Raw genomic sequence first — 16,509 nt, forward strand, 5'->3', positions numbered from 1 at the left:
ATATATATATATATATATATATATATATATATATATATATATATATAATGTATGTATTTCACGAATATTGTCATTAGTAGCTCATATTCAATTAATAATGCATAAAATAATAAGTATTCTTAGAAACCAATCTTTTTTAATATGCTTTTAAAGTTTAATAAGCTTTTGTAAGCCCTTCTAATGTGACTGCAATAGTACTTATGTTGTGTACAAATTGCTGTCTGCTAATCAAAATGTTGTTAAAAGGTATGAAAATTAAAATTTGCATAACAATTTCCTTTTTCTGCAGTGAATCAGACATTCTTCACCATGACAAACAGTATGAGCCTTTCTACTCGTCCTTTGTGGCTCTTTCTGCACATTACATCACCACAGTTTGTGGGCAAAGTATGCATATTTCTTTTTCTCTTTTTTATTGGCAATACATAAATATAACCACAGCCAACATTTAGCAAAAGCATTAAGTTTTTTTTTTCTTTCAGCCACCTAATTATTTTTTATGTATGTTTTTCTAGTACCAAGAAATCAGTTGCTGTCGGTTGCAGCAGCATGTAAGGTATTGATTGAATTCTCATTGCTGCGCCTGGAAAACCCTGATGAAGCATGTGCAGTATCACAGGTGAGATAAACAAGCTACAGTGAGAAAATGTAATGCAGTACTATCAACTACATTCAAAGAAGCTTTGTTTCTTGGTTCTAAGCTACACAGGTCATCTATGTTTGCTTGTTTCAGTTATATGTATTTTTACATGCTTAATTAAATCAAACATAATTTACATATTTCTACACTTTGTTTATTTTACAGAAACACCTGATTCTTCTGATAAAAGGACTTTGTACTGGCTGCAGCAGACTAGATCGCACAGAGATCATTACTTTCACTGCTATGATGAAGTCTGCCAAGTTACCTCAAACTATCAAGACCCTCTCAGATGGTAAGTATCTACATTGACAGTAGATCAGTAGAAGTATCTACATTACATACTTGGAAATTGATTATGGCTTTTGGAGAGGTTTTGGCTTAAACGGTGAATGTTCATGTCTGCGAGTTCCCTCTATTGACTACAATGATTTAAATAATAATAATAATATCCATCCATCCAGATTTGTTGTGGTTCTTTTGCAAGGGAAGGAAAATCAAATGAAATTTTTAGTTCTCTGATAACTGATTAGATAATGTATATCCTTTTTTATTTATCAGTGGAAGACCAGAAGGAGTTGCCCAGTACTGTGAACCCAGAGCTTCGACAAAAAGAAGTACAAATGAACTTTTTTAATCAGTTGACTTCTGTTTTCAATCCGGACCTCACCACCATCCTGTCCTCTCCCTCAGCAGCACACATGCAGGTAGGTTTGATGAGTGAATGGCAGTTTTGAGTTCACCAGTTGTTATTTATTTATTTATTTATTTATATCAATTCTATCAATTTTAATGTTTTGTCACAGTTGTTTTTATTTAATTTTTTGTAAATATGAATCAGAATTGTGCTTTTTAAAATCTCACAGGCTGAGAGTGATTGTGATGACCAAACCACAGATCAAGCCGTTCAGGTCAAAATGAAGAATGCTTTTGTCTCTCAGAATGTGTCAAGCTTACAAGAACTTGGTGAGTTTCAAGGCACTTTGGGTTTTCATACTAATTTCAACCGTAACAGTTTGTCTTGTCCCTGTTATTTTTGAAAATGAAAGGCCATTATTAACACCCTATACCCCCTCCCCCGAATAATTTGTCTTTCTAGGTGGGTCTGAAAAACTACTACAAGTGTGTCTCAACCTGCCCTACTTTCTACGTTACATCAACCGCTTCCAGGATGCAGTTTCAGCCAACTCTTTCTTTATCATGCCAGCCACAGTGGCTGATGCCACAGCTGTTCGCAACGGGTATTTATTTATGCTAGATTGATATGATCTGATGTCAAACTGAATCTCTCTCACTTTGAGTTATTTTGATGAATAGATGTGTTTACATGTTTGTTAAGACATTCAGAAATGGGCATTTAAACACTTGACCGAAAAACGCGTTTTTCTTACTTAGATTTCACTCCCTGGTAATTGATGTCACCATGGCTCTGGACACACTTTCCTTGCCTGTACTAGAACCTCTGACACCAGGGAGACTGCTGGATATGACTGTGCTGGCCTTGAGTTGTCTCTATGCCGGTAGGTGTTGAGTCATTGGGGAAAAGTAAATTCTGCATTTTAGTAATTCATACTGTTTTAAACCAAACAACCAGACAGAACTGAATTAAAACCAGGGATGTGAAATGTGTCCTTCAGTACAGTAGACTGTAAGGCTACTACTACTGCTGTTTCACTTATTCAGTCACAAGCTGGATACAACAGTGTTAAAATTATTGTCTGTGTATTGTTGAAAGTTGGTTTGTTGACTCTAAAAAGGCTGTATATCCATATTTGTTTAGGTGTGAGTGTGGCCACGTGCATGGCCATTTTACAGGTTGGTAGTGGCTTGCAGCTTCGCTCTGCCTCCACTGGAACCAAAGAGGAGGATTATGAAAATGATGCTGCCACAATTGTTCAGAAATGTGTGAGTTTTATGAGTACATTTGTTAAAACTAACGTGGGGACGCCTTTAATTTATTAGATAACTTGGATAAAAGGGTTATAAACAAAAATAAGATTCGGTATTTGATTTAACAACATTTAGCCTTTAAAAACATTTTAATACGCTTGCATGAACCAGGTTTTGTTGCATTAAACTTTCTTTATATTATTGTTCTTTGATTTTATTGTATTTGTACCTTGATGCACAACATAAAAAAAAAATTCTCCCGACAGCTGGAAATCTATGAAATGATTGGACAAGCAATCAGCAACTCTCGAAGAGCTGGAGGAGAGGTGGGTACCATGATTGATGAGCATACCAGAGTAGTGAAAGAAAAAAATGGCATTGCAAAATCAATATATATATATATATTTTAATTGGTATTTTTTTTCCCTTCTCACTGCATTAACTATATTTGAAGTTCATTTTAAGGAGATACTAATTTGGGAACTTCTGTCCACCTCAGCATTATCAGAACTTCCAGCTGCTTGGAGCCTGGTGCCTCTTAAACAGCCTGTACCTGATTCTTAACCTGAGCCCAACTGCCCTGGCAGACAAAGGGAAAGAGAAGGACCCCCTGGCCGCTCTGCGCGTTAGGGATATTGGAGCTCGCACAAAGGATGGGGCAGGATCACCTAAACTTGGTCCTGGCAAAGGGTAATTCATAATAAAGAACATCATAAATGAAGTTGTGTAGAATCGTTATGTAGGGACATTTGACGATTTTACAAAGTTTTTCTCAGTGTCCTCAGGAAGTCACAGGAAAGGGTTGTATTTAAATCTCCCTACCTTGAATATAAAGTAAATTAACTATTTAAAAGCGTGAATAGCATATTTATTGCAATGTGGTTTGTAATCAAATATCAGTGGATTGTGCGTTATTATTTTTTCTTCTTTTTTTTTTTCTTCTAGACATCAAGGGTTTGGAATTTTGTCTGTCATTCTGGCCAACCATGCCATCAAACTTTTGACTTCACTTTTCCAGGATTTGCAAGTAGAGGCGCTACACCGGGTAAGTAAACAAGCTAAATGTACCATACAAAATATAATTTATCAACCATATTTTTCTAATAAGTAGCTGACTGTAATTTAAAAAGAGTTTTTAAAATAAGGAATAGATTGTAAATATCAAGCAGATCATTTCTGCTGTCATTCAAAAATACTGATTAATTATTTACTGTTATGCTCAAAACATGTAAAATTAATATTTTTAGGTTTCGAAGTGTTTGCAGTTAGTGAATTGTTAAGGTTAGTTGCATCAAAAGTAGTAGTACTCATCTGTTGGGTATGAGCTGCTGGGAACAGCCATGTTGCCAGCAGCGATTACTTAAACTGCACCTACACCCGGGGCAGGTGGAGATTAGTTCTTAGAAGAAAGTAAGATCTAGTTCCTTTGACATTTACAACCTGAGTCAACTTACACCAATTCAACAATTCAAACAGAAAGAAGTGAGCTGGATAAACAGCACAAGATTGTAGAAACATATTTAATTATGAGTGAACTTGTTTTATAAAAGTTAAAATTGTTTTGTGGCAGGTGCTTTACTATAATCTAGGGTAACAGCACTCTTGGCTATTGTCTCCGGTTGCATGTTTGACTTGCCACTGGTTTGAGTGTTGTGCCGTATAACACTTCCTCTGCTTTAGTTGCATTTAAAAACCTTCCCAGTTGTTTGTGTGACCTCTCAGTTGTTTTTGACAGATAGCTTGCCACATTTTCCCCCTCCCTACAAAAAGCAGGCACACAAGTTTGCAAACCAGTTGAACTAGGTTTTTTAAATTTCTGTTTCGGTTTATAAAGCATTTAGTGTGACAGAGTTTAGTAAAATAAAAACTGAGAATGCGATAAGTCATGTTTGTTCTTTTTACATCTCCCCCCACCACCTTGTCTGCAGGGTTGGGCAAGTGATGGGCCACCTGCTGAGCTCAACATCATGGCACAAAGCACTTCGATCCAGAGGGTTCAAAGACTCATCGACTCTGTGCCCCTGACAAATCTATTCTTCAATCTTCTCTCCACTTCCTACAAAAAGGTGCATATACTTATATCAATTGAAAATTAATAGCTGGTTTTCTCTATATTTTATTGTATATTTTGACATGCCACATAAAGTGAACAGCTAGATTTGCATTAGGCAGGCATTTAAAATGAGTAAAGGGAATTTTTGGCTGCAGTATTTTTTCCTCTACATGTAGTATATAATTAGAGGAAAAAAGGAATGACAAATATTTTGAGAGTTATATGGGAAACCCTAAACATTGTTTTTCTGTTTGCTTCCATTAGGCTTGTGTTCTCCAGCGCCAAAGGAAGGGCTCAGTTAGCAGTGACGCAAGTGCTTCTACAGATTCAAACACCTACTATGAGGATGATTTCAGCAGTACGGAGGAGGATAGCAGCCAAGGTACTTCATTTTTTTTGGATTCAAGCAATATATTAATGCTTAATTTATCTTTTTTAAATGTATTGGTAACTCAAGTCCTAAAAAAATGTTTTACACTTGGGTACTTATTCACGTACTTTATATCTTTATATTCGGGCACCTATTTAGATAATTCATCTGCATTTAACTGTCATGAATTTACATTCAGCCAGTTGACAAAGACATATGAAATGTTAATTCTTTATTAACAATATCAGAGACTGGTCAGCCAACAGAAAATATAATACAGATGTCCTTATCACTTAATGAATGAGTTGACCACCAGAGATTTACAAACCTTGTAAAATGCTTACAAAATACACCTGATTACTGTCCTCAACATTTTCCACGCCGGGGATGAAAACAGAATCATGTTTGTTTTCAGTATTTGACCTAGTGTCAGAGCAGATCTGTATGCTTATGTAAAGCAATAGCCAGGTAACAGCTTTAAATGGTAAACCCATTCAAATGCACACATGTCAATAATCCTTTTGTATTCCTTCATTACATAATGACAGTGTAGTTGACAGTGTTTACTATTTCAGCAGAGAGAAGAGAGGAGAAGACAAATGCTGCTTGTGTCTCAGGTCAGAAGTTTTCTGTCCTCAGGTCAAAGCCTCAGTGTCCACATTGCTGTCTCAGATTTCTTTTTTTTTACATTTTTTATTATTATATTTCACACAAATTAGTCTCTGAGTTGTGAATCAAATGGACTAGGGGAAAATATGAACAGACTTCACTATAACAAGTGGCTTTTCTGTGTAATAAATATAAAATAATTGCATTGTCTGTGTCAGAGGTTCGTCTGTGGCTCTTTGTTTCCCAAGGATCATACCAGTGCTTTGATATGTGGGTATCTGTTATTTTAGTACTGCAACATTTTATTACAGCTGACCAGTGAAATTCAATTTTCATTCCTATTTACTTTTTAGTGTGTTCAATAAACACATTGTTCATAAACTTTGTTATGCAAATTAGACTTATCATTTTGGTGACTTTTGTCTCACCTTTTATTTTAACGGACATAAACCCAAATGCCTCTGACAGAACTACTTCTTTGAAGCCATAATAGCTGTCTAAATACACAATTTTATTTTATTTTTTATTAGAATGTTTTATGCGCCTTTTATCAAGGCCAATGCTTCTTTATTGTGATTCGCATCGCATGTGGTACATGTGGTGGAATGAAATTGTGTACACAAGGTCCCAGTTACATCCAACAAAAGTATGAACTGCAAAAGAAAAACAGTAATAAGATCTAAGAAATACACTGTTAAGAATACGCTAAACACTTAATAGTGCAAAAACAGTAAAACACCGAATATCAGCAGCACGAACATGAGTCTGCGTGAGCAGAAGAGTATGAATGAACACAGCAGCATGAACATTATATGTATATCTATGATAAAACAACCACTAAATATGCATAATTCACTACCAGAAGTGTACCACATAATTTGTAATAGGTCAGTAAAATAATCCTTGGCTGTAAACCTTAGGAGTACAGTGGAATGAAGAGACATCTGGTCAAAATCAAAAAGCTAAAGTTCTTCTCTCCTCTGAAAAGAAACTACAACTAAAAGCTGAGGATAATTGTCAACAGAAGTGGAATTCTTTGTTCTAGAATTGCGCCGCTCAAGGTGGCTGCATGTTGGAGCAGCTCTGTTACTTTCATTCTGAGATTTTGCTTTTGGAAACTTTAATTCCTGGTTTTCTGGATGTAAATCACATTTTTTGGATGATTGTTTCCTCTGGTATTGGATGCTGTGCAGCTGGAAGGATTTTTACTGAGACTTTTTTGGTTTTGGACATTTGTTATGATGCGTAACCATGGCAACAAGGCAGCTTTCTACAACAACATCAGCTGGTTAACCTCTCAAAAGCTCAAATAATATCTCAACTATGGTCCCAACTCTCAAATGAGTTGAAAAGGATGTTCTGTGGACGCATTCTCATCTACCGGCCAGCTGTGCTCAAGTGCCTGACCACTGAGATCCTGGAACTAGCAGGAAACACGGCTCATGACAGCGGAAGGACAGGATCGTCCCTCAGCACCTACAGTTGGCTGTCCGCAGCTATGAGGAGCTCGGCAGACTGCTGGGAGGAGTGACCATCAGCTCTGGGAGGAGTTCTGCCCGGCATTCGGGCGGTCCTACAGCCCAGGGGAACCGAGAGGCCAGCCGAGTCAGGGTGGACGGATCGGACGGCATCTGCAGCCAGTTTCTTAGGATCCACTGTGGGATGGACCTTTACAAGAGACCCTTCCTGTCTACAGCCATCAGTATCTATAACATCTCTTAATGAAATGAGGATAACAAGTTATAACAACAAATAATTTCCCTTTGGGATTAATAAAGTATTTTTGAATTTAATTGAATTGAATTGAATCATTTTGGGGGAGGAAATCGAGCGCCTTAGAGCTTTAAGCAAAGGTCAGGGCTAAGATCATAAACAAATAAGATGTGTAGAGGTCCCCCCCCCCAAAAAAAAAAACAAAAAAACAAACAAGATGAGCATCCTCCCAAGGAACTTAACCTTGGGGACACTGGGTGAGAAATAATTGCAGTTTTTTAGAGCAGTTGTTAGAACACCTTAGTGAGTTTTAACCCCCAAACAATTAATCAATTATGTAGAAATTTGGTTAGAAGCATAAAAATTCAAATAAAAACACCGAAAAACTGTATTTTAACAGCTAATATGGCTTTTTATGTCTGTTTTCAACAACTTTATCAATTTACATGACTGCAAAAAGTTTTTGGCAGGTGTAAAAAAAAAAAAAAAGCTCAAATCTTTTAACAAAAATAAATTCTAAAAAACAAAAGGTGCTATTTTTAAAGACAGGTTGGTCACAAAAAATATTGATTTTATTTATGTATTTATTTAATTTTGCTCACCTAGCATTGAGTGAAATGACAGAAATAAACAAAACATAATTATTTTTTTTTTTACTTGACTGTATTTTACACCTGCCAACAACTTTTGTACTGTGTAAGTTAATGTTTTTATTTATTTATTGTTTTAATGAAATTTTAGTCTTCTTAAATTTAGAGCTGTAGGAATTATGGTACTTTTTAAAAAAGTTAGACAGACCCACATCAAAATATTGGTATCATTCTTAAACACAATACTTTAAGTTGTACTTACAAGGCTTAAACACACTATGCTTCATCTTTCTATCACCTACAAAAGTTTTGATTTTTGTATGTTGCATGCAGATGTGAAGAAGAGCTTAATGTGATGTTTTTCAAACCACAACACTTATTTGTCATGTTTTTGTGTTTGATAATGATCTCACTGCAGTCAGGAAGGGTCATCTACAAATAGGTTTGAGTGTTTTATGTGTTGCGTGTCAAAACAATAAGCGTTTAATATCTGATGGACAAAATTAGGCCAATTTTTTTTTCTGTAAAAGCTGTCATGATGTAGCCAGAGCTGTTTTTGGGTTTAGAACTGTTATTTGGCCCATCCCTTAAACTGAACCCTGCAGATAAAACATATGTAGACATTTTTTACAGGATGGTTCAGGGAATCGAGTAGCAGAATATTCTTGTTTTAAAGCCTTTACCCCATGAACATTGAGACAATTGTGTTCTATGAAGTGAAAGGCTTCTGTTGTCTTTGGCTTCTTCTCAGCCCACCTTAGATTTGAGAGTGAAGTTCTAAAGAGGTCTGTTGAGCCTGTAGTTCCTGCCATCCATCCATTATCTTTCGCTTTTCGCAAAGTCGGGTTGCAGGGGCAGCAGCTTGAGCAGGGAGGCCTGGACATCTTTTTCCACAGCCACCTCTTCCATCTCTTCTGAGAGGACTCCAAGGCGTTCCCAGGCCAACTAAGAGACATAGTCTTCCAGCGTGTCCTGGGTCTTCCCCGGGGTCTCCTCCCAGTTGTACATGCCCAAAGCACCTCCCTAGGGAGGCGCCCAGGGGGCATCCTTACCAGATGCCCGAACCACCTCAACTTGCTCCTCTCGATGTAGAGGAGCAGCTGTTCTACGCAGAGTTTCTCCCGGATAACTGAACTTCTCGCCCTATCTCTAATGGAGAGTCCAGCTACCCTGCAGAGCAAACTCATTTCAACCGCCTGTATCCACGATCTCATTCTTTCGGTCTCTACCCAGAGCTTGTGACCATAGGTGAGAGTAGGAACGTCGACTGACATGTAAACAAGAGAGCTTCACCATACAGCTTAGCTCCCTCTTCACCACAACAGACTGGTACAGAGTCCACAATACTGCAGATTCTAAATCAAACCGTCTGTCAATCTCACGCTTCATTTTTCCCTCACTCATGAACAAAACCTCAAGATATTTGAACTCCTGCAATTGAGGCAGAATCTCACCCTCGACCTGAAGAGAGCAATCTACCCTTTTCCGGTTGAGGACCATGACCTTAGATTTTGAGGTGCTGATTCTCATCCCAGCTTCTTCACACTTGGCTGCGAACTGCTCAAGTGAGCGCTGAAGATCACGGCACGATGATGAAAACAGGAGCACATCATCTGCAAACAGCAGAGATGGAATCCTGAGGCCACTGAACCGGAATCCCTCCGCCCCCTGGTTGCACCAAAAAATTCTGTCCATAAAAGTTTTGAACAGAATCGGTGACAACGGGCAGCCCTGGCAGAGTCCAACTCCCACCCTGAAGGGGTCCGACTTATCAGCAATGCGAACCAAACTCTCGCACCACTTGTATAGGGACCGAATAGCCCGTAACAATGGGCCCCCAATCCCATACTCACAGAGCACCCCCCACAGTGTACCTCGAGGAACACAGTCAAATGCCTTCTTCAAGTCCACAAAACACATGTAGACTGGATGGGCAAACTCCCATGACCCCTCGAGGACCCTAGTGAGGGTAAAGAGCTAGTGTTCCACGGTCAGGACAGAACCCACATTGTTCCTCCTGGACCTGAGGTTGGACTAATGATCGGACTCGCTTCTCCAGTACCCTTGAATAGACCTTACCAGGGAGGCTAAAGAGAGTGATGCCCCTATAATTGGAGCACACCCTCTGGTCCCACTTTTTGAAGAGGGGAACCACCACCCCAGTCTGCAAATCCAGTTGCACTGCCCCCGATGTCCACGCAATGTTGCAAAGGTGTGTCAACCAAGACAGCCCCACAGCATCCATAGCCTTAATTAGAAATGCACCGATCCAATACCAATATCGGTATCGGTCCCGACATTGAAAAAGTCTTCTGGATCGGGTATCGTGACAATGTGACCGATCCATGACTGGGCAGATCTATTCACTGTAATTCTATGCTTTGTGCTCTGAGTAACGTCATGCGCTAGCAAACTCGCTGCACAGATTGTTTTCAAAATGAAGTGAGCGAAAGGATCAGCCATCTGGAACTATTTCACACGACCTCAGCCAACACATTTGACAGCTACGTGCAATACGTGCGCAGCGATGTTCCAAAGGGTGTCACTAAAACTTCCAGCTATAACTCTACCAACTTAATCAAGCATCTCCAGAGATTTCACTCTAAAGAGCACGCCAAGTTTGTTGAATGGAATTCAGCACTGTTTTTCTGTATCAGATCGATATCAGATCAGTATCGACTGATACTAAACCTCAGATATTGGTATCGGAAGTGAAAAAAGTGGATTGTGCATCCCTAGCCTTAATGAAATCGGGGTGAATCTCATCTACCCCTGGAGCCTTGCCGCTGTGTAGCTTTTTAACTACCTTGGCAACCTCATCCACAGTTATGGACAGACCAACCCCGAAGTCCCACAACTCCACTTCTTCCATGGAAGACGTGCTGGTGGGATTGAGAAGGTCTGAGAAGTATTCCTTCCACCTTCCGACGACATCACTGGTTGAGGTCAACAGCACTCCACCTTTAAATTAAGGAACTTTTTTGTTTCTTTGCTGACAAGAGTGAGCTAGGGGTAAGCAAGAGGAAACTTTTCAGTGTTTTAGTATATTTTTTCTATTTCCAAACTTAAATATTGAAAGAAAATTTTTGTTTGGCCACACTTAAATGTTTTTCTCTTATATTTTGCCATTACTGCATGTAAAATGGCTCCAGTTTCATTTAGGATAATTTAGTTTTTATACCGTTGGAAAGCAAATGCACATACTGACAGTTATGTTTAGATTTGTACTCACAAACTTTAATCATTCAAGTTTTTACAAGTTTATTTACCTAGAAAATAATACATTTTGATTAAAAATATTTTACTAGATAGTCCTGGCCAAGACAAACAACGAAATTGCAATGCCAGTTCCTTTTAATTCAAAATTTGGCATTTGTTTTGCTGTTTTATTGTTGGTTAGCAGTTTGTTGTGTCACAAATTTAATTTGTGGCACATTTTTTACAACAACAATGCTGCATTAATACAGCAGCCTGTGTTCTCATTTCAGTGAGCTATAGAGTGGATTGGAGAATAACACGTTATGTATGTTGCATCAAGTGTAGTTTGGGTCCCAGTATTGTTTGTCTCCTTGTTGCGTGTATCACAAAAGCATGTATCAGAATGTGCACACTCAGAACCAGCTATGGATAGAGTTGTGCATGCCAAAATTCTCATGTTTTTGGTGGAATTTATTCAACAAACCCAATTTGAAGTAATTCCTACATAAAAAATTAAAAGATCTTATGATCGTCTTATGATTTTTACAATTTATAGAATATTTAGCTCAGACTTTCTAATAGTTTTAGAAAATGTTTTGCAGTAAGATGTAGTGAACATTATTTTTTAAGATTATTTTGTGGAAGGAAAAGGAGAAAATGTAACATTTGGGATCCTTTTCCCCAGCAACTTTAGTGCCTGAGAAACACGATAAACTTAGTATTTTACTTCCTGTATTGTAAGATCATTTAAACTAATGAAAAAGGAAAACAAGCTTTATCCCAAACAGTGACAGATATTACTTGTAAGAAATGTTAAAGAAATTCATCCTCACTTTGTGTTTTGGTCATTCACAAGAATTAAATAAAATTTTAACTTTTTATTGTAGTCTTTAGTTCTTGTCTTCTGTCTGGATTTTTGTGTAATAATGTGGCCACTACAATACAATACACAAATCCACATCAGTTTTAGAACATTTCCCAATTCCACTCTAAGGAATCTAAATTATCACATTTTTATTGCAGATGACGACAGTGAACCCATCTTGGGACTGTGGTTTGAGGAAACTATTTCACCAACTAAAGATAAAGTGGCTCCACCACCTCCTCCACCTCCTCCACCCCTTGAGACTTCTCCCAGACTAAAGAGCCCTAACAAACAGAATCCAAGTGAAAATGGCAACATTTTAGCGGGCCGTAAGGATCCAGAGCTGGTAAATACTTTAAAGTGCCATTTTTATATCTCAAACAGCTTCTGAAAGTTTTACCTTTTTTTAATGGCATGTGGCACTCAACCAACTCCTAACTGTTCCCCCAGTTCCTCAGTTTGGCCTCTAGCATTTTGAATTTCATCACCACCTCAATGCTGAAGTCCAGGAACAACTTCATCCGCAACTACCTGAGTGTGTCTCTTACAGAACAACACATGGCTACACTTGCTAGTATCATCAAAGATGTGGACAAAGATGTCAAAGGTATGTTTGCCATCAAAGGAACTATTTTGTTTTGTTAGTTTTGTATACTATATTAATTGGTATCATTCATTTTTACTTCCAGGTTCATCAGATGAAGCGTTTTCCTTAGCTCTGTACCACTTCAACCACACACTTGTCACCTCAGATCTTCCATCTCCGGTCTTGCAGGTAAGAAGTTTTCTTTTTTCCATGTTCTGGTACACAAAGGGATACTTTAAACCACTTACCCCTGCAATAAAACCCACAATAAGTTATTGGTTGGTCAACCAGTGTTTCTGTTTTTTGTCTTGTCATTTGCAGAATACTCTTCTTCAACAATTAGGGGTCGCTCCATTTTCAGAGGGTCCCTGGCCTCTCTACATTCATCCTCAGTCATTATCGGTCCTCTCCAGACTTCTTCTGATTTGGCAACACAAAGCCAGTGTTCAAGGAGAGCCAGATGTGCCTGAGTGTATGAAAGTGTGGGAAAGGTAAGACTTTCATTGTTAGTTTTTTCATTTTATCATCTGAATTGATGGAATCACAACTATTGCTGCTTTTCTCATTAAGGAAAAATGTACATGGTTTTATGACTCAAGTTATTTCCAGAGTCAGCGTTGCAGCATAACTGATGCAAATTAATTCATCAACATGTTTAATTACTGCAAGTTTAAATATATTTTCTTTTTTTTTCTACTGACCATTATTGATCTCTTTAGCTTGAAGTAGTCATGATCTTTATGAAGCTATTCAAATTATTCTGCACTAAAATTTTGTCACAGACTCCTATAGTTTTAAATATCCTAATTAATAAAGTGTCTCTGCCCAAGTCCAAGAATTCTACTGTCCCCTAAAGACGATGAAGTACGGAAATAAATTTTACAATATTCTTTAAAGGAAAGCTAATAATAAATCATAAAGTAGTACTAAAGACTTCATTAACATTAAATTTTCAATACTTGATATAGTTTGGGCATATTTTGTTTGTGTTGGGGGGAATCATTATTTAAATATGTTTTTGAATTTACTAAACTTTAAAAAAAAACATTTACATTGACTGTCATTGTCTGTAAAATTATACCTGAGGTGTACTTTAGCTTAGACCTAATCATATTCCTCACTGATCTTTTTCTAGTGTCTTACTCCTGCTATATTTTTTATGCCATTCCCAGATTTTTAGGAACCTTGAAGCAACACACCCTCCAGGGTTCTATTCAAGGAGAAGATGACCTTAATGTAGAACACCTCCAGCTTCTGTTGCTTCTTTTCCATAATCTGTCGGAGCGGGGCCGGCGATCGGTGCTTACCATGCTCACTCAGGCTATTGCTGAAGTGGCGCAGAGCAGAGACTCCCAGCTGAAGTCTGTACCACTCAACATGGCCCGCCTGTTACTCGTCTTTGACTACTTGCTGCGCCACTACTCCAAGGCTCCCTTATACCTTTTTGAACAGGTTAATGTTTCTTTTGTAGTTGTCTCTTCATAGTGGTAACTATATGTAAAAAAGAGATTTGTTTTAAACCATTTCTCACTCAATTTGGTTTACTTTTTATTAAATGAAGTAGGCTTTAATTTAATTGACTTAATTTAAAAAATCAGAGCAACCAAAAGTAATTGATTGTTTGTAATATAGAACTAATTTATGTGTAGAAAGATCGACATATCTTTTGTCCACAATGTCTATTTTGGTGAACTGTTTGATTCAAGTTATTTCTGAATGTCACAGCTAAATAAGAGATGAGTCTTTTTGTCCTTTGACTTCTTGTGTAGAAGAAAATAATGGCTTTAGTTGGAACTGGTAGAACATTACAATAAATGTTTTTTGAATAATAATTATAGGTGCAGTACAATCTACTAACGCCACCATCTTCTGGGCCAAGTTCTGCTCAAGAAGGAGGCAAGCGCAGCAGTCTGCCACTTTATTATGGCTTTAAAGAGGTGGAGGAGAACTGGACTAAACACTGTTCCGCAGGTAAAAACAATACAATTATTTTCAACTGTGACACATTTCATAATGTCCATTTTACTTTTTGTCTTTTGTAAATTTGATGAAGTTTTTGTTAGCAAATAATACATTTCTTAAATAATCTTTTACTTCTTCTTTTTTTTTTTTTTTTTTAGACGCAAATGTCCAGCCCAAATTTTACTGTGTGCTATCTCCTGAGACATCTGAAGATGACATCAACAGACTAGACAACAAGGTAAAAGTTGAACCGTTTTTTTATATTCATTTGATTTTGGTTCATCCATTCTTTACATCACATTTTTTGTTTATATAAATAATATTTATTTATATTATTTTACATATTTTTTTATTTTACTTGAAGGTTTTTTCAAAGCTGGTTAATGGGGGAGTTAAATACGATGAACTGTATGCTTGGCTCATCTCACTCCTGGAAGCTGGTTCTGAGTTTGACACAGCCAGAAGACAAGAAAACAAACCTATCACTCCTATGGTGAGCATACACTACATAAACAAATGCACCTGTTAATCTGCCTGGCAGAAAATGGCTGAATTGTGTTGTGAACATGTTGCCTTTAGAACTTCATGTCTGTTGTAGCTCCATTTTTTTATAGTTTCGTTAAAATAGTTGTATTTTGATTTGCAAATAGACTGGGACTAATGGTGGTGTGATTTTTAGAAGACTTTTACTACAACTTTCTTCAGTAATAAAAACTTGTTGGCCTTTACATGGTCTGTTACTGTCCTAGTGCTGGTGATTAAACGTTTCTTTTTTTATTCAAATGTTTTTCTCTGCACAGGAGGCCTGCTCCCTTCAGTACTACTTTCTGATACTGTGGAGAATCCTGAGCGTGTTGCCACCTTCAAAGGCTTTCATGGAGCAGTTAAAGAATGGTTGCAGCGACCCCAGTGAAAGTGATATCCTGCATACGCTGCGATGGTCCTCACGCCTGCGGGTCTCTACATACGTCAACTGGATAAAGGTCTGTTGATGTTGTAAAGAACTAGATAAAAATCTATTAGCTTATTGAAAACATGGTCTTATTAGTGAGACAAAGATCACGTTTCACAGCCTTTTACGTATCTGTGTAATTTAACATGCACTATATAATGTATACTGTACTTAGTTAATTCTTTGAAATGGTTTGTATTTGATATATATTATCAATGTTTTCCATGACAGGAACATTTGCTTAAACAAGGACTGAAAGCAGACCAAGCTGCCTCGCTTGTTGAGATGACAGCTGCCAAGTGCAGCACTCTTAAGTATGATGTAGAGCTAGCAGAGGAGTACATTGCCAGACAGGTAATGATAACAACTGTCTTCATTATATAGTGTATTAGTTGTTACTGGAACAAGATTTTGTACTTATTTATCTTCCTTTTTCCTGGACAATCTAATTTTTCAGATTTCCACCTTCTCAAGTGTAGATCCAAATGTTGTCCTTCCACTTCATCAGTTGCCTTCTCTTCAAGCTATCTATTCTCTGGATGCAGTCATTTCCAAAGTACAAGTTTCTTTAGATGAGCATTTGTCCAAAGTTGCAATCGAGGCTGATGCCCACAAGTCATCGGATATAACTAAAAACCTGCTGCCTGCCACACTGCAGCTCACTGACATTTACACAGCCTTCACAAGGTGAGAAAGGGCTATTTTTATTGAGATTATTATTATTATTTTACTTTGAAATGTCACATTTTCTGTCATCTTTCATGTATTCTTTATCTTTGCATTTGTGGTCCATATACTGTGTGCACCAGAAATTTATTTTCTATACATGTTCTGTAAAAAAAAAAAAAAAAACAGTTTAGAGAGTAATGGTAATAATTTGATATACAAAATAAATTAATGTTTATGATATGTTCTCATAAAGACCATTCTTTTTAGCTATCAGTTTCCTCTGTGAAGCTTTACTGGTGTTAGAATCAGGTGAATGCAGAGGAAATGCTGTTCCTATATGCCACAATGTCCTTATTTTTTTTTTTTCTTAATGCTTCATATTTTCAAAATTTACAAAAAAAATATAAGGCAA

At 37.4% G+C, this 16,509-nt stretch overlaps 1 protein-coding gene across 1 annotated transcript in view; it reads left to right on the forward strand.

The window, feature by feature from the left end:
- Positions 1-16,509, forward strand: part of ubr4 (ubiquitin protein ligase E3 component n-recognin 4) — a 52,032-nt gene that overhangs the window by 3,180 nt on the left and 32,343 nt on the right. Inside the window, exons 2-25 of the mRNA XM_037684940.1 lie at positions 290-387; positions 516-619; positions 806-935; positions 1,202-1,347; positions 1,507-1,606; positions 1,740-1,881; positions 2,036-2,160; positions 2,421-2,545; positions 2,797-2,856; positions 3,030-3,220; positions 3,476-3,575; positions 4,459-4,596; positions 4,848-4,965; positions 12,087-12,274; positions 12,379-12,535; positions 12,618-12,703; positions 12,836-13,005; positions 13,687-13,966; positions 14,353-14,485; positions 14,635-14,714; positions 14,841-14,969; positions 15,277-15,459; positions 15,660-15,782; positions 15,886-16,115. Of these exons, the coding sequence (XP_037540868.1) occupies positions 290-387; positions 516-619; positions 806-935; positions 1,202-1,347; positions 1,507-1,606; positions 1,740-1,881; positions 2,036-2,160; positions 2,421-2,545; positions 2,797-2,856; positions 3,030-3,220; positions 3,476-3,575; positions 4,459-4,596; positions 4,848-4,965; positions 12,087-12,274; positions 12,379-12,535; positions 12,618-12,703; positions 12,836-13,005; positions 13,687-13,966; positions 14,353-14,485; positions 14,635-14,714; positions 14,841-14,969; positions 15,277-15,459; positions 15,660-15,782; positions 15,886-16,115 (3,336 nt within the window). The remainder of the gene's footprint in view (positions 1-289; positions 388-515; positions 620-805; positions 936-1,201; positions 1,348-1,506; positions 1,607-1,739; positions 1,882-2,035; positions 2,161-2,420; positions 2,546-2,796; positions 2,857-3,029; positions 3,221-3,475; positions 3,576-4,458; positions 4,597-4,847; positions 4,966-12,086; positions 12,275-12,378; positions 12,536-12,617; positions 12,704-12,835; positions 13,006-13,686; positions 13,967-14,352; positions 14,486-14,634; positions 14,715-14,840; positions 14,970-15,276; positions 15,460-15,659; positions 15,783-15,885; positions 16,116-16,509) is intronic.

Source organism: Nematolebias whitei, chromosome 11 (genome assembly GCF_014905685.2).
Source record: "Nematolebias whitei isolate Nwh7 chromosome 11, NemWhi1, whole genome shotgun sequence".
Lineage (NCBI taxonomy): Eukaryota > Metazoa > Chordata > Actinopteri > Cyprinodontiformes > Rivulidae > Nematolebias > Nematolebias whitei.